This window comes from Lagopus leucura, unplaced genomic scaffold (assembly GCF_019238085.1).
Source record: "Lagopus leucura isolate 7727_CA_CO unplaced genomic scaffold, USGS_WTPT01 103-26_obj-0_obj, whole genome shotgun sequence".
In the NCBI taxonomy this organism is placed as follows: Eukaryota; Metazoa; Chordata; class Aves; order Galliformes; family Phasianidae; genus Lagopus; species Lagopus leucura.
In genome coordinates this window covers 1-25,782 of record NW_024969557.1, presented here as the reverse complement: position 1 = coordinate 25,782, position 25,782 = coordinate 1, and the positions used below count along the sequence as shown (strand labels likewise).

At 59.5% G+C, this 25,782-nt stretch overlaps 5 protein-coding genes across 7 annotated transcripts; 4 read left to right on the top strand and 1 right to left on the bottom strand.

Annotated features, from left to right (window-relative positions):
• The first annotated feature begins 2,625 nt into the window (after positions 1-2,625).
• TMEM115 (transmembrane protein 115) lies at positions 2,626-5,279 on the top strand. 2 transcript variants are annotated; one of them, XM_042895120.1, is made up of 3 exons: positions 2,626-3,132; positions 3,271-3,494; positions 4,147-5,279. In XM_042895120.1, the coding sequence occupies exons 1-3, from the start codon at positions 2,641-2,643 to the stop codon at positions 4,343-4,345; spliced, it is 915 nt and encodes a 304-aa protein (XP_042751054.1). In that variant the 5' UTR covers positions 2,626-2,640; the 3' UTR covers positions 4,346-5,279. The 2 variants fall into 2 exon arrangements, with proteins under 2 accessions (XP_042751054.1, XP_042751053.1); XM_042895119.1 differs by having other exon boundaries at positions 2,626-3,494.
• A 237-nt stretch (positions 5,280-5,516) lies between these two features.
• On the bottom strand, positions 5,517-6,900 carry LOC122194201 (transmembrane reductase CYB561D2). Its single transcript, XM_042895124.1, has 3 exons — positions 6,774-6,900; positions 6,653-6,690; positions 5,517-6,584 (listed from the first exon to the last, which is right to left on the bottom strand). The coding sequence occupies exons 1-3, from the start codon at positions 6,898-6,900 to the stop codon at positions 6,081-6,083; spliced, it is 669 nt and encodes a 222-aa protein (XP_042751058.1). The 3' UTR covers positions 5,517-6,080.
• Positions 6,901-7,072: 172 nt separating this feature from the next.
• On the top strand, positions 7,073-11,130 carry NPRL2 (NPR2 like, GATOR1 complex subunit). Of its 2 annotated transcripts, XR_006183066.1 has the most exons (13): positions 7,073-7,183; positions 7,472-7,563; positions 7,638-7,806; positions 8,100-8,208; positions 8,422-8,558; positions 8,769-8,866; positions 8,940-8,976; positions 9,075-9,168; positions 9,244-9,361; positions 9,452-9,594; positions 9,744-9,830; positions 10,592-10,700; positions 10,778-11,130. XR_006183066.1 is itself a non-coding variant. In XM_042895123.1 (12 exons), exons 1-11 carry the CDS (start codon positions 7,112-7,114, stop codon positions 9,809-9,811), a joined length of 1,137 nt encoding a protein of 378 aa, XP_042751057.1. In that variant the 5' UTR covers positions 7,073-7,111; the 3' UTR covers positions 9,812-9,830; positions 10,592-11,130. The 2 variants fall into 2 exon arrangements, 1 of the variants encoding a protein (XP_042751057.1); XM_042895123.1 differs by having other exon boundaries at positions 10,592-11,130.
• Positions 9,751-22,559, top strand: ZMYND10 (zinc finger MYND-type containing 10). Its single transcript, XM_042895122.1, has 12 exons — positions 9,751-9,830; positions 10,592-10,700; positions 11,705-11,821; positions 12,888-12,968; positions 13,059-13,211; positions 19,075-19,163; positions 19,427-19,527; positions 20,416-20,588; positions 20,785-20,910; positions 21,771-21,892; positions 22,010-22,135; positions 22,268-22,559. The coding sequence occupies exons 2-12, from the start codon at positions 10,629-10,631 to the stop codon at positions 22,350-22,352; spliced, it is 1,245 nt and encodes a 414-aa protein (XP_042751056.1). The 5' UTR covers positions 9,751-9,830; positions 10,592-10,628; the 3' UTR covers positions 22,353-22,559.
• A 1,146-nt stretch (positions 22,560-23,705) lies between these two features.
• Positions 23,706-25,316, top strand: LOC122194198 (ras association domain-containing protein 1-like). The gene is made up of 2 exons (XM_042895121.1): positions 23,706-23,955; positions 24,959-25,316. Exons 1-2 carry the CDS (start codon positions 23,706-23,708, stop codon positions 25,258-25,260), a joined length of 552 nt encoding a protein of 183 aa, XP_042751055.1. The 3' UTR covers positions 25,261-25,316.
• The last annotated feature ends 466 nt before the right edge of the window (positions 25,317-25,782 follow it).

Below are 25,782 nucleotides of genomic sequence, written 5' to 3'. Positions count from 1 at the left end.
GCCTATTTTTTTAGCCTCAAGATTTTAAACCAGATCTTTCTACATCTAGTTCAGCCTGGAGAACGATGGTGCGATGGTGCGTGTTGTCAGTGACAAAGACACGTGGGCTAAAAGGGGAAAAAAATTACACACAAAAAAAAAAAAAGGGAAGAGAAGTTGGCCTGCCTGTCCTGCTCAGTATGGTCACGGGGATGCCGGCCCCCAGGGTGCAAGAGGACAGTGGTTGCAGTGTCCCTGCGGCACGGGGCTCGGTGCGGGGAGCCAGGTGTCGCCTTCACCGGGACAGGACCAAGCCCATGGTCCCTACCCTCAGCTCATCCGCTCTCATGCGTGTGTCTTGGGCACAGATATTGGGGTGAAAAGGAGGAAAAAAAAAAAAAAAAAAGACAAAAATCGTATTTTTTTTTCTTTTCTGTTCTGCAGATCACTGTGAAACCTTTCCCATCTGCCTGCCCCAGCTCTGCTTGGCCCCTCTGTCCTGCCCTGCAAAAGAAACCGCGCACCAGCCAGCGGGACAGGGCAGGACATGTGTCCCCACATGGGACACTCTGAGCGTCCCCAAATGGGACATGCCATGTGTCCCCAAATGGGATGCACCATGTGCCCCCACACGGGAAGCAGTGAGTGTCCCCATATGGGAAATGCCATGTGTCCTCAGATGGGATGCACTGTGTGTCCCTAGAGAGGATGTGTTTTGTGTCCCCAAACAGGATGCACTGAGCATCTCCAAATGGGACATGCAGTGTGTCCTCAAATGGGATGCACCGTGTGTCCCCAAGTGGGAAGCACTGAGTTTCCCCAGATAGGATGCACGGTGTGTCCCCAGAGAGGACATGCCACTTGTCCCCAGACAGGATGTGCCATATGTCCCCAGACAGGACGTGCTGCCTGTCCCCAAACGGGACACACCGTGTGTCTCCTGACGGGACGTGCCACCTGTCCCCAGCCCTGTGTCCCCAGCAGGGCCGTGCCAAGTGCCAGGTGCTGTCAGCTCCTCGCTGGCTGTCCCCAGCCCCGGCCCCACCAGCGTTTGGGGGGACAGGAGCAGGCAGCAGGCCAGCCGGAGGGGCTGGGGAGGTGCTGATAAGCGCTGGGGTTAATTAATGGTCATTCTGCTTGTAGCTTTCTCAGTCAGTGTGTGTTTGGTTACTGTCTCTGGGAACCGTGTTTGAACAGATGGCTCTGTGTTACCAGGAGTGTGTGTACTGCTGTAGTCTAGTTAGGTGCTCCGCGAGAAACCGCCACTATACAGAACTATAAATATATACATATATAGTCTATTTTAAGTTAAAACCAACGATGAAGGGACGGCGCAGCCCCGGCCCCCTGCCCCACCAGCGCTGTGTCCACCCCTTCCCACCCCGAAAGCTTCTCTCTGCTCATTCAAAGGCTTTGGGTTTTTAATTGGTTTAATTTAATTTATTTTTAATTTGTTCATTTCTTTTTGTACAGAAGAGTTGGAAAACTTCAAAAACCAACAAAACGACAATTTGTAAGATATTGTGCGTGTGACTCCTTGTAAAATATTTTCAAATGGTTTATTACAGAGACTCAGTTATTAAATAATGTTCATATTTTCACTTCACAGGTGGTGGCTGCATCATTTCCCAGGGGATGTGGGGGGGGGGGAGAGGGGAAGGATGTTGGCTTGCTCCCTTTGGCTGGGCTGTGCCAGGGGACACGGGCAAGACATGGGTGGGCCCATGCAGCCCACATACCCAGCCCCGGGCTGCCCTGTCCCTGCGTCTCTTTATCCCCTGTGTCCCCTGATGAACGTGTCCCCATGTCCATGTTCCCGAGTGCCTTGTGACTGTCCCATGCTACATACCCCCACAATGCCCCTGTGTGTCTGCGTCCCCTGTGTGGCTCCCACCAGTGCCCACTGAGCGTCCCCGGCTCACACTGTGCCCTCACACCCACGTCTCCCAGATCTGCCCCCTGAACCACCAACCCTACATCTCCCAACCCCTGTCCCACAGCATCCGTGCCCTCAGCGCCCACAGCCTCTCCTTGTCAGCATCCCGACGTCTGCGGCCCCTCCGTGACTGAGCCCGCTGTCTGTGTCTGTCCCTCTCATGTCCGTGTCTCCTATGTCCGCCCCCTCGTGTCCGTGTCCCCTGTATCCGTGCCCCATGTCCGTAGTCCCCACATTCTGCCCCCGATAACTGTGCCCCCAGTGTCTGTGCCCCCCATTTCCACGTCCTCACCGCGCCAGCGTCCCTCACGTCTGTGACTCCCATGCCGGCGCCCACGTGTCCGTCCCTACGCCCCCCACGTGTCCCCGCTCACGGCAGACGCCGCGCGGGGCGGGGCTGCCCCTCCCCTCCCTGGCCCCGCCCCCACCCTCTTTGGCACCGCCCCCCAGCTGCAGGCCCCGCCCCTCCGCTCCGTCCACGCCGCTCGCGCGCAGGCCCCGCCCCTCCGCGGCGCATGCGCGCAGCGCTGTTTGTCCGCGCCCGGCCTGGCCTAGCGGCGCGGCCCGAGAGGGGACGTGCGGCGCGGGGGTCGGGGCCGGCGAGCGCGGGCGGGGGCAGGGTCCGGCGGGGGGAGCCGCGAGGGGGCCCGGCCCCGCCCCTCCGGGGGTAGGCCCGGAGCTCGGGGCCCCGTCGGCCTCTTCCCCGCGGCGGGCCGGGCCCGAAGATGCGGCGGTACCTGCCGGTGGCCCGGCAGCACTGCGTGGCGGCGCTGGGCGGCACCAGCGTGGTGGTGAAGGCGGTGAGCGGCGCCGTGCTGCTGCTGTACGCGCTGTCCTTCGCGCTGGACACGGCCTACGGGCTGGCGGTGACGCCCGGCTTCCTGTTCCTGCCCCGCTGCTGGCTATGGACGCTGCTGACGCACGGGCTGGTGGAGCGGCGGGCGGCCGGCGTGGCGCTCAGCCTGGGCGCGGTGGTGGCGGCCGGGCGGCTGCTGGAGCCGCGCTGGGGGGCCCTGGAGCTGCTCGTCTTCTTCGCCGTGGTCAACGCCTCCGTGGGGCTGCTGGGGGCCGCCGCCTACTTCCTCACCTACGCCGCCACCTTCCACGTGGCCTACCTGTTCGACGTGCACATCCACGGCGGGCTCGGCTTCCTGGCCGGCGTGCTGGTGGCCCTCAAGCAGACCATGGGTGACAGCACCGTGCTGAGGGTGCCCCAGGTGCGAATGAAGGCTGTGCCCGTGCTGCTGCTCCTGCTGCTGGCTGCGCTGCGGCTCGCCACCCTCATCGAGAGCCCCGCGCTGGCTTCCTACGGCTTTGGGCTGCTCTCCAGCTGGGTGTATCTCCGCTTCTACCAGCGGCACAGTAGGGGCCGCGGAGACATGTCCGACCACTTCGCCTTTGCCACGTTCTTCCCTGAGATCCTGCAGCCCGCGGTGGGGCTGGCGGCCAACCTGGTGCACACACTTCTGGTGAAGGTGCGGCTCTGCCGGAAGACGGTGAAGCGCTATGATGTGGGCGCCCCATCCTCCATCACCATCAGCCTCCCGGGAACGGACCCGCAGGATGCCGAGAGGAGAAGGTACCGCTCACCCCACTCTGCCCGGCGTACGTTGGCCGGTGGAGCTCTTAATGTGAGGGTTGGAGGCTCGGGGCTCTGAAGGGAGCCTTCTCAGGGGGCTCAGCAGCTGGCACTTGTCCATTGCCATTGCCCACTCGCTGGTGAAGTGCTGGGAGTGCAGCTGGGGCAGGAGGACACCACCCTCGCTTTCCAGGGTAGAGCCAAAGTACTGGGGATGAGTGGGAGGCCTGGAGAGGGGTCAGGGAGGGGAGACATGGTTCCCGTGGCTGTGCTGTCACCTGGCATAGTGAGAGCTGATCAGCACCGTGAGCGAGCCCTCCCTGCATGTGCAACCGTGCTTCGGTCATGGGGCAAGGCACCAGCTCACTGTTCCTGTACAGTTCTTATAGTGGTTCCCATGTGAGCCAACAGCAGCCAAATGCACTGCATGGGAAGGGAACTGTGCATCTCAGAGCAGAGGTGGCTCTGTTTGGCTTCATTGTCTTCAGTACAGCACCTGCTCAAGCAGCATGGGCATGGCAGGGATCCTTGGTGCTGGTCAGAACCGCAGCATGGCTGGTTCCAGCTGCATGTGGGGCAAGAGGAGCAGGGCAAAGCGGTAACACATTTCAAAGTCCCCTGACACCAGCCTTCACCCACCTTTGCTCTGCAGGCAGCTGGCCTTGAAGGCGCTGAACGAGCGGCTGAAGCGCGTGGAAGACCAGACAGCCTGGCCCAGCATGGAGGACGAGGAGGAGGAGGTAGTGGTGAAGAGTGAAGGCCCGCTGCTCCCTGAGGCCAGCGTGGCTGGGAAGGCAGCTGGCCATGAGAGCAGCCTGATCACCTTTGAGGATGCCCCGTCCCAGCCATGAGCTGCAGCTGCATTGCCCCCTTCTCCCCACCCTGGCTCTGCGGGAGAGCTGCAGGCGCCCACACGGGACGCTGCCTGCGGGGACGCTGCTGACCCAGGGGCAGGGGCTACCTCAGAGCCGCGGGGCTCTGCTTCTCGCTGCCTGCTGGAGTGGCTGGGGCTTCTCATGAGGAGGTGGATGTCTGTGCTGGGGGCTTTGTTCCAGAGGGAGACTTGGAACCGATCCATACTGCTCAGCTCCATTCCCAAAGGCCTCTGCACTCAGCCACGAAGGAACCTCACGATGCCCTGGGAGCACAGTCAGCAAGCACCATGCTCTCTTGCTTCTCCTCTGCACTCAGAACTTAATTTTCTCCTTTATTGAGTTAGTTTTGTTCTTACTCTAGGGAATGAGAAGGCTCATGGGTCTCTTTTCCAAATCCCCTGCCTGTTTCCACCCCTCCCTCCACCCTGCAGGAGGTAGACAGAGCTCCCACACAGGGCTGGTGCCTGTTTTTTGGCTCTGTCACAGGCACGTAGAACGGGGATCAGCCCTGACTCCCATGGCTTTGTTCTGTTGGTTCTCTCCTCTTTCCTCTCCTGCTGCAGTGACTCCCCAGGAGGAGCCAGTGTCCTTGGCTGCTGCACGACTAATCCGTTTGTCAGATTATCCTAGAAGCTGGAATTAGTTTTTACAGCGGGGCACTCGCTGCTTCCCCTGACACCAGGCTTCTGTCCTGTGGGTAGAAACTGGATCCCCCTCCTCTTCTGCTCCCTCTGTGTGGCTGGGCTGTCCCTGTGAGGGAGAGGCTGCTCCTGGAGCTCCTTACCCTGGGCTCTGGGAGGCAGCCCATGGTGGTGTTATGAATTTATTTTTTTAAAGGACCACACGGGAAGGTTTTGTCAACTAGGAAAAACACAGACATTTCGTTATCAATAAACAGTTCTTTAAAAGAGTGCTTGTCAAGTCCCTGCACTGCACAGGGGGTATGGAACTGCGTGTAGGGGGGATATTCTCCCCAAACCAGGAGCTGCTCAATGCTGGGGTGCTGTGAAGGCTCATGGGGGCCAAGGGTCTGAACCAAGCACCTGCCCATGCTCAGTGCTATTTTCAACCGCTTCTTTGTGGCTCCAAGGCGTCCCTTTCCCTATGTGGGGCCAAAAGCCCCCAGGGCAGTAAGGAGGCTGTGCTGTGCTGTAGCTGCCTGAATCTTTATTGAATAAAAGCTCTGGATACAGAGGACTTTCCCAGCTTGGGTGCTGCTCCCAGCTCTCTGGCCCTGCCTGGAGCATGACAGGGAGCAGCCCTGGGGCCACCGCAGCACAATCCATCGAGCCCCACTCCACTGGGGCTGGAGAGGCAGCTGCTGCAGGAGGAGAGGAGCTGTGATTCTTTCCAGGGTCACTGCTCCACGAAGCCTGCTGCCTCCACTCTGTTGAGGATGGGTACCCACACAGGCGTTTGCTGAGAATTCTCCTGTGCTTGTACCGTTCTCTGCACTCCTCAGAGGGATGAACCAGGCCCCTGCAGGCTGCAAAACACCCCCTGGTGCCCGACAGGCCGTAACCTTGCCACCATTAGCCTCGTGGCACGGGGATTTGTGCGTGGATGGAAAGGAAGGAGGATGGAGCAGGACTCCCCAGCTCTCCCACTCCCTGTGCTGGGGACCGGCGGTGTCACTGGAGCTGCGATGCACCCCACAGCCACCACGGTCCATCTGGGATGAAGGAGCTGCAGAGCATCCGGGCCGGAGCACTCAGTGCTGGCTCCGCTTGCGGTACAGGTAGGCATTGCTCACCTGGTTCATCACCACCAGGCTGGTGAGCACGGGACACAGCATGGCCAGGTACCAGGCGGCCCCTCGGGCGGCAGCAGTGAACCACAGTGAGCACATGCCCAGCATCAGGCTGGCACAGCCCAGCAGGTACCCCACCAGCCCGGCTGTGGCGTGGTACAGCCGCAGCTTGCCCGGCGGCCAGCAGCCCGCCAGCTTGGGGTAGAGCAGCAGCAGCCCTCCGAGGCTCTGCGCGGCAAAGTACAGCACGGTCAGCAGCCCGGTGCGGCCGTGCCAGGTGCGCAGGTGCCCGGTGCCGTGCAGGTGCTTGTTGTAGGCCACCAGCCCCAGCCCCAGCGCCGCGCACAGCACCGCCAGCGCCTGCAGCGCCCAGTGTGCCCGCGCCTTGGCCTTGCGGGACAGCCCGCGCAGCGGCGAGGCCTCCGGCGAGAACACGAGCAGCGCCTCGGTCATCAGCAGCGACACCTGCGGGCGGAGCGAGAGGGTCGGCGAAGCCCCCGGGCCCGGCCCCCGCCCCGCGGCCCGGGACTCACCGCCAGCGCCATCAGCAGCGGGTGCCAGGAGAACAGGCCTGCAAGGGAAGCGCCCGTCAGCGCTACCGCGCTACCGCGCTACCGCCCGCCCGCCCGCCCGGCCCCGCCGCCCCGCACTCACTGGAGCCGGGCCGCGCCAGCACGGCCACCCCGGCGGGCAGCCCCAGCGCCGCGGCGTGCGCGGCCGCGCCGGCGGCGGCGCGCAGCGAACGGAAGAGCCGCGAGTCGCTTTCGGCCGTCAGCGCCATGCTGGCGCCGGGAAACGGGAGGGCGTAGCGCGCGCAGCGATTGGACGAGGGAGCCGCCGCTCGGCTCCGGCGGCCCTGCCCCGGCCGCACCTCGCGTTCTCTGAATGGTTGACAGGGTTGTCGCTCAAGGAGAGGGCCCGCCCCCGAGGGGGCGGGGTGGAGGCGGGGCGCATGCGTGCTGTGGCCGGCTAGCTGCCGTAGCGGGGCCGCCATGGGGGGCCGCATAGAGTGCGTGTTTTTCAGCGAGTTCCACCCCACGCTCGGGCCTAAAATCACCTACCAGGTGCGGGGAGGCGCGGCCTGAGGATGGCTGCCGGCGGGGAGGAACGACGGGGATTGGGAACGGTACACGGGGGGCGGCGATGGGGGCGTGACTGCTGCTGGATGGGCTCGGGTGCCGCGGGGAAACAGCGCCGGGGCAGCAGCGGAACCGGGGCAGCAGCGGTAGCAACGGTGCTGGGTAGCAGTGGTAGCAGTGGTAGCAGTGGTAGCAGTGGTAGCAGTGGTAGCAGTGGTAGCAGTGGTGCCGGGGCCCGTCGGTTCTGCCTCCCGCAGTCCATCTCTCCTGCAGGTGCCCGAGGACTTCATCTCGCGGGAGCTGTTCGACACCGTGCAGGTGTATGTGATCACCAAGCCCGAGCTGCAGAACAAGCTCATCACTGTGTGAGTGCCGCTGTGAGGGAAGCGGGTGCCTGCCCGCAGCCCCAGCACTGGGCACAGCCCCTGTCTTCCCACAGCACTGCCATGGAGAAGAAGCTGATCGGGTGCCCGGTGTGCATCGAGCACAAGAAGTACAGCCGCAACGCCCTGCTCTTCAACCTCGGCTTCGTCTGTGATGCGCGAGCCAAGGCCTGTGCGCTGGAGCCCATCGTCAAGAAGCTGGCGGGGTACCTCACCACACTGGAGGTGCGCCAGCCTCTGGCTGTGCTGAGTGGAGAGGGTCAGGGTGGGCAGTAGGGAAAGCTGCTGGACTGTGAGAGCGGTCAGACACTGCAACAGGCTTTCCAGAGGGCCGATTGGTGTCCTGCAGCCCGTCTGTGTTCATGAGGCATTTGGGCAATGCCCTCAGTTATGTGCTGTAGCTTGTGGTTATCCCTGAAGAGGTCAGATGCTTGGACTGAGTGGTCATGAAGGTCCCTGAAAGCTTCTTGCTTCTCCCCCCCCCAGGAGGAGCTAGCACAATTTTCTCCCTTCTTTAGCTGGAAAGCGGTTTCATCTCTAATAAAGAGAGTAAACAGAAGCTGGTGCCTATTATGACCATCCTGCTGGAGGAGCTGAATGCTAAAGGAAAGTGCACCCTGCCCATAGGTAGGTACTGTGCATCAAGGGCAGAGTGGGGCTGGGGGGGATGCTGCCCCGACACTTTGTCCTCACAGTCAGAGCCTGCCTGTGCCACCTTGGCTCAAAGGAATGGAGTTTTGGCCAGAAACTCCTCTGCTCATGTGGCTTCCAGATGTTCTGGGGCTACTGATGGCAAGCTCCAGAGGTGTCTCTTGGAACTGAAGTTCATCTTCCCTCCAGATGAGTCAAACACCATCCACCTGAAGGTGATTGAACAGCGGCCAGACCCCCCCATCGTGCAGGAGTACGATGTGCCTGTCTTCACCCAGAACAAGGATGACTTCTTCAACTCCCAGTGGGACCTCACCACACAGCAGGTGCGTGCAGAGAGGGTGCTTGGGATGGGAACTACCCCGGAGCTTCGCATGGTCCCCAGCATAATTCAGTGTTTCCCACTTTGTGTTGGGACTGCAGATGACTCATTTGCCCAGTGTGCAGTGGGTTTTCACAGGCAGCAGGCTGCTGATATGGATGGCTCGTTATTTTGCTGTTTCACTCCCCACTTCCTCCTGCCTCCCCACTCTCAGATCCTGCCGTACATTGATGGGTTTCGGCACGTTCAGAAGATTTCTGCTGAAGCAGATGTGGAGCTGAACTTGGTGCGCATTGCCGTGCAGAACCTCCTGTGAGTGCAGTCATGGTGGGGGCTGCCCAAGGCGGGGACCTCTGCTCCTCTCACCTTTCCCCTTGCCCTGCAGGTACTATGGGGTCGTCACACTCGTCTCCATACTTCAGGTGAGCTGATGCCCGTGCTGTGGGGAGGCTGTGCTGGGGGCACCCATCGACCCCCCAGAGCCACGATGAAGCCAAGCCGCTTGTCACTTGCTCCTCAGTACTCCAATGTGTACTGCACCACACCAAAGGTCCAGGACGTGGTGGATGACAAGTGCCTCCAGGAGGAGTGCCTGTCCTATGTCACCAAGCCAGGTGTGCTACAGCTGTGCTAAGCTCCAAATGCTTGGGAATGTGCCCATGGGGGCTGACAGCAGCACATCCCCACAGGGCACAAGCGAGCCAGCCTCCGTGACGTCTTCCAGCTGTACTGCGGCCTCAGCCCCGGTACCACGGTGCGGGACCTCATCTCCCGCTACACCCTGCAGCTGCAGCGCGTGGATGAGAGGTGCGAGCCCTGGGTGGTGGGGGCAGATGCAGAATGCTGAGGCAGAGGAGCGGGGGCTGCCTGGGGGCTCAGTGTCACGCTCACCCCCAGGAGACTCATCCAGTTCGGGCTGATGAAGGGGCTCATCCGGCGGCTGCAGAAGTACCCGGTGAAGGTGGCACAGGACAAGCGTAGCCTTCCGGCCCGTCTCTACACAGGGTGCCACAGCTACGATGAGATCTGCTGCAAGACGGGTGAGTGAGCCACCCTGCCTCGCCTCTGCGAGCTCCCAAACCACGTGTGTTTGGAGCGTCCTGAACACGCGGGGGCGGAGATGCTTAGGCAGTGTTAGGAGGGAGGGGGGGTGCGGCCCCCGGCAAGCAGCACCCCCTTTTCACCCTAGGCATGAGTTACAAGGAGCTGGACGAGCGCCTGGAGAACGACCCGAACATCATCGTGTGCTGGAAGTGACGGAGCCGGCCCGGCCGGGGTGCGCGCCGCGTGTGTCCCCGCGTGCCCGCGTCCTCCTCCGCGCGTACCGCAGCCTGCTGGCACTCCTCCGCGCCTCCAGGGGGCGCCAGAGGCTCTAGCGCGCCTCAAAGGGAGTTCTGGAGACCCCTCTCACCAGCGGCGCCGCCGTAGCCATAGCGACGCCACCGACGCCATGGCCGCCGCGGAGCCGCTGTCGCCCGCCGAGGCCGAGGCTCTGGTGCGGGCCTTGCGTGGCACCGAGCTGCGGGACGCCGGCGGGAAAGGGTGCGGGGAGCGGGTCCGGCTCTGGGGCGGCCACACGGGGCCTGGAAGGGGAGAGGGGGGCGGGAGTATCGATTTGAGAAGTCCCCCTCCTGAGGTGATGGGGGGCTTCAGCAGAGCATGGGGGTGAGGAGGGACGGGGCAGTGAGGGGAATGTCTGAGGATTCCCTCACAGGGAGTGGTAGGTTTGGGGGTCACCGGAGGGCCTTGGAGGGGGTAAGGAGGGGCCTCAGGTAGTGGGGCACCCGGAAGGTGTTGGGGGGGTGTAGAGGATGAGGAGCTGACGTTTGAGGTATCTCCCATGGCGGGAGGTGGGGTCTCCTGGATGGGGTGCAAGGGGGTGTCGTGGCAGACCCAGAGGGCCCTGTGGATTGGAGGTGTAAATGTGAGGTTTTCACTCATGTTGAGAGGTGGGAGGGGTGTTTTGTGGCCCCCTGAGCGTCTGTGTGGGACTGCGGGCTGAGGAGGGGCACTCAGGGTGACCTGGCTGTCTTGCAGGTGGCTTCGGCAGCATGAGTGTGTGGAGAAGCTGAACATGCATGCCATCCTGAGTGCCTCTGCCGGCCAGGAGCAGCTCCTCATCGAGCTGCTCGTCAGCCACGCCAAGGTGAGCACAGGGGCAGCCGACTCTGCCAAGACCAGGCCCTGCTGCCCAGCCTCATCTCTTGGCTTGGTTCTGCTCAGGGGGAAACACACCGGTGGGCACCCTGCTGCTTCTTGGGCCGGGCTGCAGGAGCTGGGCTTCTCCCACCTGAGCAGTGAGGGTGCCCATGATTTGTCCTTCACGAACCTTGTGGCCCTGATATTTCTCACTGGGTTTCTTCTTTGTGACAAAGCCATGAACTGCGTCAGGAGGGACGGGGTGTGCTGCAGGTAGCGGGTGGGTGTGACAGAGGGCTTTGTGCCAGGCTCTCAGCCTCCAGCTGCATCTGATTTTGGAACAAACTGTCGATGGCAAAGAATCTGCTGGCGAAGATGTCGGACTGGTGGTTTGCCATTGTTGCTTTTCAAAAAACATTAAAAGCCAAACTGTGGTATTCCTGCCTATTGTTCTCTGGTTCCTCCCTGGACAATGTTTGCCATGACCCTTCTGATTGCAGCTCTCTGTCCCGTACCTGGGAGGGCTCAGCCTCAGCATGGTCTGGGCTGCTCAGGGACATCTGGGGCCCTGTCTCTGCCTGGTCCTTGGTCTTCCCCTTCATAACTCAAGCATCACTCTCTGCCTTTCTCTGCTCTCTGAGGCTAGAGACTCAGTAGAAAGCTGTTGATTTCAGATGCCTTCCTACTCAGGACAACTCCAAAATCTGCGTTATTGAACGCAGGTGATAAAACTGCTGTTCTTCCTTCAAATGTGATTGTTGAATTGGGAAACAGCAGATTTGCCTGAGCCCTTTGCTGTCACAGCTTTCCTGCTTGTGCACTGCAATGGAGATGTGTTGCTCTTCACTTGCTGGGCACACAGCGTCTGTGAAGGGAAGGCTCGAAAACTGGTTGTATAAAAAAGTAAATTGGTCCTGTGCCACGTGCCTCAGAACAAAACAGGCATGGGGTGCTGTGCACCAGCCTGGTCCTCTGCCTCACGTGGGCCTGAAAGGCTGTGCTCCTGTCCAGATTCCTGTTCTCGTCGGAGAGCTGATCTCAGCGGAGCTCTGGAAGCACAAGGTCTTTCCCGTGCTGTGCCGGCTTGAGGATTTCCACCCACGCAGCACCTTCCCCATCTACGTGGTGGTGAGTGGAGGGGGCAGCAGGGACAGGAGCTGGGCATGCAGTGGGGCAGTCCTGGGGACCACCGAGGCACTGGGGCAGGCAGCGAGGGCTGGTGGCAGAGTGCTCAGCTGGTGCTCCGCCACGTGATGGCCTCAGCCCTTTGTAGTGTTCCTCAGAAACCCGTGTGGGTGCTTGGGTCACCCTGCCAGCTCTGAAATGTGGTGCTGGATATGCATTGTGACAGGAACAGGAATGAGAGAACTGCCCATCTCCTGGAGCTGCGGGAGAGCTGAGTAAACCACAGAATCAGTTCATTGGCTGGAAGTGGGGCAGACACCGCTACCTTTATTGCATTGAAGTTCTCCGATTTGTGATTTTACCTCTCAGCAGGCTGAGATGCTGCTGTGGACAACAGGTTCTGTACCTGTTGGATAACTTCCCTGCAGGATTGTGCTTTGTCTGCTGAAGTCTAACACAGCCTTGGGGGTTTTGACAGACCCTGTTATGTCCTTGCTGTTCCTGCAACCTGGAGCAGCTCCTCAGCGCCTGAAAAACCAGATGACAAGTGCCCTGGATCTGCATAATCTCACACCACCCTTCTTGGAGAGGCACCAAAGCTTTTTAGGGAGCACTGAAGTTTGAAGTTCCCATCCCTGCTCCCAGGCAGCAATGCCCCAGGGGTAACTGCCCGTCTTGGAGCACTGCTTTTCTCCAGTGTTTCTAACCACAGCTGAAGTGCCTCCAAGCTAAAAAGAATAAATAGTTTTTTTCTTACTGAGAGCAGCAGTCCCTTGGGCCACTCCTGTCAGGAGTGATTCAGGAACTTTCCTTCTCTCTGGAGGGCTGCTTCCTGGAGCTAAGACAAATCTAACCCAAAGCTGAGGAGTTTTAGCCAATTATTTTCAATCAGATCAACATCTTGCTGGGGAAAGGTGGTGTTTTCCCTTGACAGCTGCGTATCTGCAGCATTGGTGCAGGGCAACCTCATAGGATCTCAGACTCAGGACAAGCTGTCCATGCTGCCTTTTGGCCACAGCAGCTGCTTTGGAGGGAAAGAGCCCCACACTCCATTCCTATCCCCCACCAGCTGCCTCCTGCTGTTTTCCTCCCTCAGCTGCATCACGAAGCCTCCATCATCAACCTCCTGGAGACGGTGTTTTTTCACAAGGTAAGCAGCATGTTCAGCTCTCTTTAGCATAAAGGCATGCAGGCTATAGGGGACTGACTGTGAATCTCTGAACGTCTTGTTATGGCCAAGGAGATCTGTGAGTCGGCAGAGGACAGCATTCTGGATTTAATCGATTACTGCCATCGAAAACTGACCCTGCTCGCAGCTCGAAGTGCCAGCGGACGGGCAGTGACCCAGCAGGAGCTCCGTCCCAAGGAGCTGCCCAGTCCTTCGTCCATGCAGGTGAGCCCAGTGCTGTGGCAGAGGCGGTGGGCAGCCTGAGGAGGCGCAGAGGGTCTGTCTTACAGAGAACACCTTGGCTGCAGCACCAGCACCTCCTGCCCTTCTTGTGGCAGCCTGGTGTTTGCAGTGCTCTGTGCTGAGCTCAGGCTGCCTGCTGCTCTCTCCACCCTGCAGCTGTGCTTCCTCCCTGTCTCATTGCAGTGCCAGCTTGAGGTTCCCTGCAAGACAGATTTTGAGCTGGGGGAACCCTGGAGAGCTGATAATAAAGCTAAGCAGTGAATGCAGGGGGTTGGGCCATTTGCTGGAACGGTTGATTACATCTCCATGGAGCTTGTGAAACCACCTGAGCTCGGGCTGCCACTGTAGCCAGCCAGGGTTAACCATGAAAGTGATCCCTGCATCTATCTATGTATGATATAACTGGGAGTTGCCCTAATGCATTTCCAGCCTACTTCCTCAGTCCTCTAAGCAATTCCTCCTGTTAGTGATGCTTTGCAGCAAGCCCAGTCTGCTCCTGCTCGGGTGTACCAGGGCAGCTGTGCTCATGTGTGCTGTGGGAGCTCATTTTGCTTCTCAGCACTGATTTTTTTTCTCCCAAAACTCTGCAGATCGTGAGGAGTGTCTGAAGAAATGGACTTAAAGCAATAGCCTGCATACTTGGCAGTGCTTCCTTCTGCATCCATCCTTTGGTTTGCTGCCCAAGCACGTGTTCCTCTTCCAGAAAAGGAGAGGAAATGAAAGGTTCCTGAGCACAATAGGGATTTTTTTTCCAGGAAATGTTTTCCCAGCTTGAGGCAGGGTGCTTTCAGTGTGTGCTTTGAGGTGACTTGGGGAAAAATGATCCTTTCAAGCTAGTAGGGCTCTGAAAAGCACTAGCTGCCCAAGGAGCCTGGCTTCCCACACTTCATCCCAGCCCCTCCTGACTTAACATACAGTGATTCCATACTAAAAAGCAGCTTCTGCCCTCTCCTATGCTGTGTCCTTTATGGCTGTGTGCTGTGGTGGCCACAGAGCAGCCCAAAGCATGGACAGTCACAGAATCACAGAATCACCCAGGTTGGAAGGGACCTCAAGGATCATGTAGTTCCAACCCCCCTGCCTAGCAGGGCCACCAAGCATACACATTTAGATCAGGTTGCCCAGGACCCCGTCCAACCTGGCCTTGAACACGTCCAAGGACGGGGCATCCACAACCTCCCTGGGCAGCCCGTTCCAGGGCCTAACCACTCTCCTTGTAAAGAACTTCCCCCTAACATCCAACCTAAATCTTCCCTCCTTCAACTTGGATCCATTTCCCCTAGTCCTGCTATTGTCAGCCCTTTTGAAGAGTTTACTCCCCTCCTGGGTGTAGGTTCCCTTCAGGTATTGATAGGCTGCAATGAGGTCACCCCGCAGCCTTCTCTTCTCCAGGCTGAACAAGCCCAACTCCCTCAGCCTGTCCCCATAGGGGAGGTGCTCCAGCCCCCTGATCATCTTAGTCGCCCTCCTCTGGACCCTTTCCAGAATCTCTATGTCTTTCTTGTACTGAGGGCTCCACACCTGGACACAGTACTCCAGATGGGGCCTCACAAGAGCCGAGTAGAGAGGGACAATCACCTCCCTGTCCCTGCTGACCACCCCTCTCCTGATGGAGCCCAGGATCCCGTTTGCCTTTCGAGCTGCCAGAGCGCACTGCTGGCTCATGTTCAGTCTCTCGTCCATCAGGACCCCCAGGTCCTTCTCTGCCGAGCTGCTCTCAAGGACCACTCCTCCCAGCCTGTACAGGTGCCTGGGGTTCTTCCGGCCCAAATGCAAAACCTTGCACTTTGCCATGTTGAACCTCATCAGGTTCACCCGAGCCCAGCCCTCCAGCCTGTCGAGGTCCCTCTGAATGGCATCCCTTCCTTCCACCGTATCAACCGCACCACTCAGCTTGGTGTCGTCAGCAAACTTGCTGAGGGTGCACTCAATTCCCTCATCGATGTCATTAATAAAGATGTTAAAGAGCACCGGTCCCAAGACAGACCCTTGGGGGACACCACTTGTTACCGGCCTCCACCTGGACATAGAGCCATTGACCACCACCCTCTGTCTGCAGCCTTTCAACCAATTGCTTATCCATCGGGTCGTCCACCCATCAAATCCACTTCCCTCCAATTTGGAGATGAGGATGTGGTGGGGGACCATGTCAAAGGCCTTGCTCAGGTCCAGGTAAATGACATCGGTCGCCTTCCCTTCGTCCACCAATGCCGTCACTCCATCATAGAAGGCCACAAGATTAGTTAGGTATAACCTTCCTTTGGTGAAGCCGTGCTGGCTGTCTCGGATCACATGCTCATTCTTTATGTGACCAAGCATGTTGTCCAGGAGGATCTGTTCCATGATCTTCCCAGGCACGGAGGTGAGACTCACCGGCCTGTAGTTCCCCGGGTCCTCCCTGCTCCCTTTCTTGTATATGGGAGTGACGTGACCCTTCCTTCAGTCATCCGGGACCTCACCTGACAGCCACGACTTCTCAAATATGATGGAGAGCGGCTCGGCAACCACCTCAGCCAGCTCCTTCAGGACCCTGGGATGCACGCCATCCGGCCCCATAGACTTGTATTCATTCAGTCTAAGGAGGCACTCTCGGACTTGCTCGGCCCTTACACTGGGGAGGGATTTACCTCCTTGGTCCCCACATAGAGGTTTGGGGATGCAGGGTTCAGGGATGTGAAAAAGACTAGAATCCTGGCCACCAGTGAAGACCGAGGTGAAGAACTCATTCAGCACCTCAGCTTTCTCTTCATCTGTTGAAGCCAGTTCTCCTTTTAAATTTACCAAAGTAGGTACACCCGTTTTGGCCTGTCTCTTCTGGGCAATGTACCTGTAGAAGGTTTTCTTATTGTTTTTCACGTCCCTTGCCAAGTTCAGTTCTGCCTGCACCTTGGCTTCCCTGATCCCACGTCTGCAAGTCCGGACGGCATCCCTGTACTCTTCCCAGGTGACACAGCCTTGTTTCCAGAGCTTGTACACCCCTTTCTTCGCCCTCAGTTCTCTCAGCAGGTCCTTGCTGAGCCAAGCCGGTTTCCTACCTCGCCTGCCCACTTTCTTAATCAGAGGAATGGAGACCTCTTGTGCTTCCAGGAGGGCATCTTTGAGGAGCCGCCAGCTCTCCTCAACATCCTTGTCTTTGAGGGCAGCGCGCCAGGGGATCTTGGCCAGCAATCCATTGAGCACCTTGAAGTCTGCTCTTCTAAAGTTCAGTGTCCTGGTCCTGCTCTTTGCCAGGCCCACATCACTTGAGATCACAAACTCAACCAGGCGTGGTCGCTGGAGCCCAGGCAGCCTCCAACCTTGACGCCTTTGATGATCTCCTCGGCGTTGGTGAGCAGCAGGTCCAGCAACGCTTCACCTCTGGTCGGTCTGTCCAATACCTGAACCAGAAAGCTATCATCAATGGATTCCAAGAGCCTTCTGGAGCTCTTGCAGCTCGCCGTGTGGTTTTCCCAGCAGATGTCCAGATGGTTGAAGTCCCCCACCAGGACAAGAGCCCGTGAGCCAGACATCTCACGCATCTGGAGCAAGAAAGCCTCGTCAACAGCCTCCCCTTGATCAGGTGGTCTGTAGTATACCCCTAACACCAGCTGACCTATATTAGTCCCATCTCTAATCCTAACCCACAGACTCTCAACCTGTTCCTGACTGTTTCTCGTAGGGAGCTCCTCACAGTTTATCCAATCTCTGACATAGAGAGCAACTCCCCCACCCCTCCTACCTCGCCTATCTCTCCTAAAGAGTCTATAGCCGTCGATGGCAGTATCCCAATTGTGGGAGTCATCCCACCATGTTTCTGTGATAGCAACAAGGTCATAACTTTCCGAGTGCATCACAGTTTCCAGTTCCTCCTGCTTGTTACTCAGGCTGCGTGCGTTGGTATAAAGGCACTTCAGCCGGGCTATCCGTCTCGCCACCTTTATAAGGGATCTAGGATCCCCTAGAACAGCAGCATCCCCAGCATCCCCCTGCCCTAGTCCTTTCCTATGCACTCTGCCGTCATTGCCCATGGAGTTTGGTACAAGCCCTCGAATGACCCGTTCAACCCCAGTAGCCCTTATTTTGTCCCCTTCCCCCTTCATTCCTAGTTTAAAGACTTGTCAATGAGTCCCGCTAATTCTTCAGCTAAGATCCTCTTACCCCTCAAGGACAGGCTGCATGCATCAGCAGCCATCATGCCAGGTGCAGTGTAAATTGCCCCATGGTCAAAAAAGCCGAAATTCTTGCGCCTGCACCAGCTCTTAAGCCATCTATTGAAGAGTTGGGTATTTTGGATCCTCCCTGTACATTTCCCTGACACCATGGGCATAGAAGAAAAGACCACCTGCACCCCAGCTCCTTCAAGTATTCGCCCCATTCCCCTGAAGTCTTTCTTGGTAGACCTCAGGCTTTCCTTATCAACTTCCTCGCCGCCAGCCTGAATTATTAAAAGAGGGTAATAATCTGAAGGCCGAATCAACCCAGGAATTTTCTTTGAAATGTCCCTGACCCATGCCCCAGGAAGGCAGCACACCTCTCTGCGGGTAGGGTCGGGCCGGCATATAGGGCCTTCTGTTCCTTGCAGAAGGGAGTCGCCTATGACAATCACCCTCCTGTCCTTACGGGTAGAAGCAGTCTTGAGGGTTGGGGGTGACCGCTTCGCCTGAGGCAACCTCACGGGTGAACCTGTCTCCGCACTCTCACTCGTCCCCCCCTCAACTTCCAGGGCCTCAAACCTGTTACGCAGAGGCACCTGGGGAGCTGGGGATGGTCGGGATGGGGGATGCCCCCTCCACCGAGCAGGTACCCGTTTCCACTCCTCCTCCCTTCTCAAATTGCTGTTAGGGGGAAGAGAGGACAGGGGGCTCGCTGAAACGCTGTCAGCTGGCTGGTTCCCCTTTACCAGGTGTTTGTAAGGTGGCAGGGGCTGACGTGCTCCGTGAGGAGCCTCGTCTGTGTGCCGAGAACCTGAGGTTGAGAGGGACTGACACCACCAATCAGTCTCCCTCTCACACTCTTTTATAGTCCTCAGCCTCTCCACTTCCTCCTTCAGGCTAATCACAAGGCTGAGCAAGTCATTCAATTGCTCACACCATGTACAAGTGCAACACAGTCCCTGTGTTACGGTGGCAGAGATGAGGTCCAGCTGCCAGCAGGAGCCATAGAGAAGCAGGGCTCCTTCATGCAGCCTCACACGCGCTCCCGCATGGGACACTGGCGTGGGGAAAGCAGGGAGAAGTCACTGCAGGAATTTAGAAGGAAGTTGTTGCATGGGTACTTTATAGGAACGCAAATGGCTTAAGATGGGAGCTGCTGGGCTCAGCTCTGCATGCACAGCCGTGAGCCGATGAGCTTGTCTGGACTGGAGAGGAGGAGCAGGCCTCACACAGGGTGTGTGGAGGACGGAAGCTGTGCACACACTGCCCGGAGGCCAAATGGCCTAGCTGGGGGGCTGGCATAACACTGGGAGGGATTTTGCCTGGCCATAAGCTGGAGAGGAGAGGCAGAGCCAGAGAGGCAGGTCAAGAACTGCTGCTGTGCCATGGCCAAGTTTCTCCTCCTTCTATTGGTCATACGGATTCCCCCTCCCACAACCTCACCTGTCTGCAGGGCCACAAGGCAATGCCAGAGAAGATGCCTGTAAGGGACAGGGGCAGGAGGGATGCACTAGAGCAGGCTGCAGGCACTGCTGTCCCTGCTCTGGCAAACAGGCAGTGCTGCTGCAGTCCAGATGAGGACTGGAGTTTGTTTTGCAGGGGTTTGGTTTCCTCCCCAATCTGTGGTCGCTGATGTGCAGCCAATGAGCTGCCTCTTTGTTGCTCTTGGGAAACAGGGCCTGAACTCCCAACTGTGCTTCTCCCCTCCACAGGAGCTGCAGAAGCAGGCAGAGATGATGGAGTTTGAGATTTCCCTAAAAGCGCTGTCCGTGCTGCGGTTCATCACTGACCAGGTGGGCAGGTAGGTGCCCAGGCATAGCAGAGAATGGGCCCCAGCCCAGCTCTGCTCCCGGACCCCTCCTGCAGCTGGCTGCAGCAGCAGTGGCACTGTCCCGAGGACAAACACAGCAGCACTCCACCCTACTCTGTGGCACTCAGTGGGAAATGGAGCTGCTCTTACTGTCATTGTTTTTCTCCCATCTCTCCCATTTGCCTCAGGGAGAGCTTGTATCCGTTTTGGTATTTGCTTGAGAGCGCCATCTCCCCTTTCTGTTAAATCTCTAGTTTGCCCCTGAGCGCGCTGACACGGATGCTGAACACGCACAACCTGCCCTGCCTCCTTGTTGAGCTGGTGGAGCACTGCCCGTGGAGCTGCCGTGAAGCAGGTATGGGTCGTGCCCTGTGCAGCCTTGCTGGGACCTGCACCTACCGGTAGCTCTTCTGCAGGAGCCCTGGCAGCCCCATGCCTCTGCAGCCAGGTGCATCCCCCCCTTCCTCCTTGCATCCCTCTGAGCAGCAGTGCGGTGGAAAATGGCACAATCCACTGCAGGCCTAAGAGGGGAAAGCATCTCAGCAGGAGTTCACAGTATAGGTAAGGGAGGAAGAGATGCTGGGAAGCACATGGCTCCATGCGTGCTGAGGAGCCCAGCTGGACGTGGGAACTTTCCTTCCTCCAGCCAGGAAATGCATCCCTTCTCTCTGCATGCATGCTTGGAGTGTCAGAGGGAACTTTGATCCAAGGTCCTGAGGGAGGGACTGGAAAGAAACCAGAATGCAAAGGCATTTCCAGGCTGTGCAGATGTAGGGTTACATCCTCCTCCGTTCCCTGGGGCAGTGCATTAGCTTGTTCTGTAACTTCTGTTATAGTTGTGCTACTTCTGGCTTTCACTGGCAGAAGTACCTCAGGAAGAGTGGGTTCTGGCCATGCTGACGTTCCAAAACATGCCTCTGCAGCAGCTCTGCTGCTATGGTGTGGGTTCCCCCATCATCTACCAGTGTTCTTCAGTCTTGGCCAGTACAGAGAGTGACAGGGATCTTTCAGTTCCTGCCACAACCATATCACTTTAAGATGTGTTCTTAATGCTTTCTGTGCTCTCTAAAATACTGTCCCTGCACCAAGCAGGCACCCTGCTGTGCCACTAGGCAGGCAGAAACAGAGAGGTTTGCCTGAGCCTGGGTGAGGAAGCGGATGAAAGGCAGCATCCAACCCCAGAGCCCTGTTTCCTGGGGCAGCTCTGTCTCTCCCTGGAGCCCTGTGTTCTTTTGTCCCTCAGGCAAGTTCAAGAAGTTTGAGAATGGCACATGGCACGTGGTGCCCCCTGAAGACCAGATGAAGATGACTAAGCTTGATGGGCAGGTGTGGCTCACGCTCCTCAACCTCCTGCTCAGCCCAGAATGCCAGCACAAATACCACTTTGATGGCTTCAACAAGAGCCAGCTCCTTAAGGTAGGCTTCCTGGAGGACAGTGGTGTGAGAGCAGCAGTGCAGTGCTTGGGACTCCCGGGAGTTGCTTTGCCAGTGCCCCATAGTCCCTGCTCGTGCTGTGCTGCTTGCCCTGTGCACATGCAGAGCCCTCGAGTCTCATAACTGTGCTCCCTTGTCCTGACCTCTCTCTGTTTGCTCTTTCCCTGCATGGCTGCAGCTCCGTGCATTCCTGACAGATGTCCTCCTGGACCAGCTGCCCAACCTGGTGGAGATGCAGAGATTTCTGAGCCACCTGGCAGTGACAGAGCCAGCTCCTCCAAAGAAGGATCTTGTTCTGGAGCAGGCATGTGGTGACTTCTTTCATCTCTCCTGCTGATCTCTTTTAAGCCTTGTCACTCCCTACCCCTTTTTCCTTCAGCCGAGTCCTGCTCTGGAGAAGCTGTGCCCCAGAATAGCAGCCAAGCACCCATTCCACTGTGACACCCTCACTGCTGGAAACTGTTTGCAAAGAGAGGGCAGATCACTGCCCCAGCTCAACTGCTGGCATGTCAGTGGGCAGGGGCAGGACACTGGAGACCTCATCCAGGCTGCTACCCTTCTCTGCATCTCTGCCTTTGGGCTTGCGTGGCTTCTGCCTGCGCCAAGGACAGGCAGGGGGAGCCAGCTGGAGGCACTCACACAGACTCCACTCTCTACCCAGCAAGAGTGAACTCACTCCTTGTCATGAAGCCAAATGGAGAAAAGTTATTTTTCCATTTGACTTCTCTCAAAGCAGCCTCCTCCCCTTCCAGACTTGGCTATTTTTGCTTGGCATGGGCCATCAGCGCTGTTTGAAGCAGCATCCTCCTCCCCACGTGCTGCTCTTGGCTGGTGCTTTCCCTTTCAGAGCAACAAGCCCTTCCCTTGGTGATCGTATTTGGGGAAGTGATGGGTGGAAAAATCTGCTCAGACAAACGGCTGCAGAGCACTGGGTTCATGCTGCTGCCGCAGCCCCAGCTGGCAGAGCGTGAGGATGGTGGGTCTGCCTGGGAGCTGGGTTTTGCCTATTTCACCTAATGCTCACTGCCTTATTGGACGAGTGGCTCTGTTCCCTGTGTACCCACAAGCACGTGCTGCACTGCTTTGCTCCCTGTGCCCCAGACTAGCTGCCCTCCTGTCCCTGCCTGCTCTGGCTGCCACCTCCCACTCTGCCTCTCCCACCAGGTGCCTGTCATCTGGGACCACATCCTCAAGAAGAACACGGGCAAGTGGGAGGCCATCGCCAAGCACCAGGTGAAGCACGCCTTCAGCCCCACCGAGGAAGAGCTGAAGCTGCAGGCACGCAGGTGAGGCCCCGCTCCGTGCCTTTGTCACCAGGTCCCAGGGAGCGGGGCTGCAGCTGTGGCAGCGTGCTGCTTGCTGCCCCTTCCTTGTGCACAGTCCCTCCTCGCGTCCCGCTGCAGGTGGGCGCAGACATACAGTCTGGACGTGCTGGAGGCCCTTGCCCCCGACAAACCCCGGTGCCGGGTGTGCGGTGTGGAGGCGGCCAAGCGGTGCTCTCGCTGCAGGAATGAGTGGTACTGCACACGGTGAGGGACCTGCAGCTCCCCCTGCCTGTTCTCTGAGCCTTACAGCAGCTTGACGAGCGCTCCCAGGGACGGGGTGCATCCCCCCGGGCTCTGCAGAGAGGGCACGGCCCTGATGCGTGGCTCCCCCCGCAGGGCATGCCAGGTCCAGCACTGGCAGAAGCACCGCACCGCCTGCGACCTGCTGGCCCGGGTGTCGGGCAGTGCAGGTACACTGTGAGCAGGGCTGACCTGCAGCACGGCAAGGCCCGGTTCTCCTTGGAGAAAAGCCCTGTAGCAGCACACAGGCAGGCTCACAGCCCTTCTCCCCGGTAGCCTCATAGGGCTCAGCCTCCCTGTCACCACCCCCCCTCCTACTGCACCCTGCAGGAGCTCGGCTCCCCCTCTTGTCTCCTCTTTGAAGACAATAAACCACTTCCTTCCCTCCCTCACACCCAGGGAGAGGTTTGTGTGTGTTGCTTTTTACCCTGTGCGACAACAGGAAGCCTGGAGAACTTGAAAAAAGAGCGACCAAAGGTTGGAAACAGGGATCAAAATGGCCAAACCTGCCATCATTGAGGCATGGGCTCACTCTCGCTTTAAGCTCCTCGAGGCAGTGGGACGAGAAGGGCTCAGCATCACCTCCCACTGTTAGAGCAGCGGGGGGATGTTGGGGGGGCAGAGGATGTGGTTAGCGTGGAGCTGAGCGAGCAGGCGTGCTCCTGGGGCTTTGTTAGCTGCCCCTGTAGGGTCCAGAGCTGAGTGCAGAAAGGAATCATAGAATACCCCCAGCTAGAGGAGACCTGATGCATCGCCAAGTCCAATGCCCAGCCCCACACTGCATCGCCCAAATATTAACGTCTGTGAGCAGTGTCCAAATGCCCCTTGAGCTCCAGCAGCTCAGGGCTGTGAGCACTTCTGTAGGGGGAAAAAGAATAGCCTGGGTAGGATTTTTTTGATGCTTCCCCCTCTGCTTTCATCTGAAGGGACTTCAGCACTGAGGCTCAATCCCCTGGGTGTTGCGTGGTCCCAGGGTACCCGGGAGGATGCCGGTGGAGTTACAGGAGCACTGGAGCAGTGGGCTCGGGGCAGGCAGGTTCCCCATGGTGCAGTCCCCGTGCCTGCGGGGCTGGGAGCTCGGCTTTGCCTCTCCCCCTGCGCTCTGAATAGCGCCGGTGGAGGCGGCAGCAGCCGGGCCTTTGCGTTTTCTGGTGGAGCCGGCCAGGAGGACGGGGCCGTTCGCAGCCGGCCGGGCCCCGCGGTGCTCGTTTCCGTGGGGCGCTGTGGGCAGGAAAGGACCCGTCTGCCCCCGCACGGAGCTCGGGGCTGACCGCAGCCGTTCCAGGGCAGCCCTCGGCGGGGAAACTGAGGCGCGGAGCGGGGCTGCCCCCGGCTGCGGGGAACGGGGCCGGCCCGTACCCCCCCCCACCCCCCCCCCCTCCCCGTCCCCGCCTCCAGCCCGCCCCGCCGGGCGCAGCCAGCGGAGCCGCCGCCGCTCCATCGGCCCTCGCCGGGGCTCTGCCTCAGTTTCCCCCGCGGGGTGGCCGCTCCCGGCCCGGCCCCCGCCCCGCCGCGCAGCGCAGCGCCCCGGGCCATGGAGCTGATCGAGCTGCGGGAGCTGCAGCCCGAGCCGCGGCCGGGCCGGGGCCGCCTGGAGCGAACCAACGCGCTGCGCATCAGCCCGGCCCGCCGGCACGGCCCCGGAGCGCGGCCCGAGCCCAGGCCGGCGGCAGCACCGAGCACCGGGCATCGCTTCGAGCCCCGGCGCCGCGGGCTCCACACTTGGTGCGACCTCTGCGGGGACTTCGTCTGGGGAGGCGGTAGGAAGAGCCTCCAGTGCCGCCGTGAGTACCGCTCCCTGCGCTGCCGGGCAGGCGTCCCGGAGCCGAGCATCCTCCCGGGCACTGGGCATCTTCCCTGGACGCTGGATGTCCCGGCGCCGAGCATCCCGGTACTATGTATCCCCCTGGGTACTGGCTGTTCTGGGATCGGGTATCCTGGTACCATGCATCCCCCTGGGTACTGGGCATCCCAGTACCAAGCATCCTCCTGGGCGCTGGGCATGCCAGTACCGAGCATTTCCCCAGGCACCGAGCATCCCAGTACCGAGTATAGGGCATCCCCCCCTGGCACCAGGCATCGGGTATCCCGGTATCAGACCCCACCACTCCGAGCATGGGGCACCCCAGTACTAGGTTAATACTACAAAGCATGGGCATACTAATAGGAAACATCCCCTTGGGTACCAGGTGTCCCAGTGCTGAGCCTCCTGGCACCAGACGTCCCCACCGAGCATCCTGGTAGCAGCCAGGGTGTGGGCACCTGGCATCAAACATTCCCTGAAGCACTGAGCACCCCAGTACTGAGCATCTCTGCCCAGGGCACCCGCACTGGGTACCAAGTATCCCAGGCACTGAGCTCCTCAGTGCTGAGTACTGCCACCAAAATGAACACTGCAGCCCCAGTACTGGACATCCACCCAGGGCACGGGCATCCTAGTACTGAGCATCCTGGTCCTTGGAACCTGGTACTGAGCATTCCTACTGGGCATCCTGGTACCAAGCATTCCAGTACCAACCATCCCAGTACTGAGCACCCGGTACCATCTCCCTTGGCATGGGTATCCTGGTATCAAGTATACCCCTGACTCAACCACCAGGCATCCCATTGCTGGGTGCCCCCACTGTGTAACCCAGGCAGGGGACATGAGCACCTTAGTACTGCCCAGCAGCACCGAGTGCCATGCGGGTGCTGGCCCCGGGTGCCTTGGTACAGTGTGGGCAGGTGGCACGGGCAGTGCACAGGGTGTGGTGGGGCCGTTGTGCCCACAGTGCCCTCTGCCCCCAGACTGCAGCTTCACCTGCCACTACCGCTGCCGGGCCCTCGTGCGGCTGGACTGCAGCGGCCCCCCAGGCACTGGGGATGAGGACGATGGCAGTGAGCAGGAGCTGGAAAAGGACACGAATGTGGTATGGGACCACAGGGATGGAGGGAGTGGGGTGGAAACGGTGGGAGAGGGGAAAGCCCAGGCTCGGCCGTGCCAAGCCAAGGCGCACCGTGCCATGCCAAGAGACGCCATGCAATGCCACGCTACAGCACACTGTGCCATGCCACACTATGCGCTGCTGTGCCACACTGCGCCATGCTGAGCTATGCCGTGCCGTGCTATGCCGTGCCATGCTATGCCATGCCGACCTATGCCATGCCGAGCTATGCCGTGCCGTGCTATGCCGTGCCGTGCCCAGCTATGCCGTGCCGTGCCACGCGACGCCATGCCGTGCCCGCGGCAGTCCCGTGGCCGGGACCGCAGGGAGCGTGGCCTGGGTGAAATCACCGCCGGAAACGGGGCCGCACCGCCCCCGGCCCGCGTCAGGCCAACGGCCGCGGCGGGGCGGAGCCGAGCTGAGCCGAGCCGGGCAGCGGGAGAGCGGGAGAGCGCGGAGCCGGGCGGGGACTGCGCGAGGCATCGGGCCGAGCCGGGACCGAAAGCGGGACCGGAAAGCGGGACCGAATCGAGCCGGGACCTGAACCGAGGAGCGACGCCGAGCCGGGCGAAGCGCTCGGAGCGCAGCGGGGCCGTGCTGAGCCGAGCCAGAGCGGGCGGGCTGGCGCGGGGCCGGGCGTGCCCCTGTGCCCGGGCCGGGGCTGCCGCAGCCGTGGCCGGGGTGGGG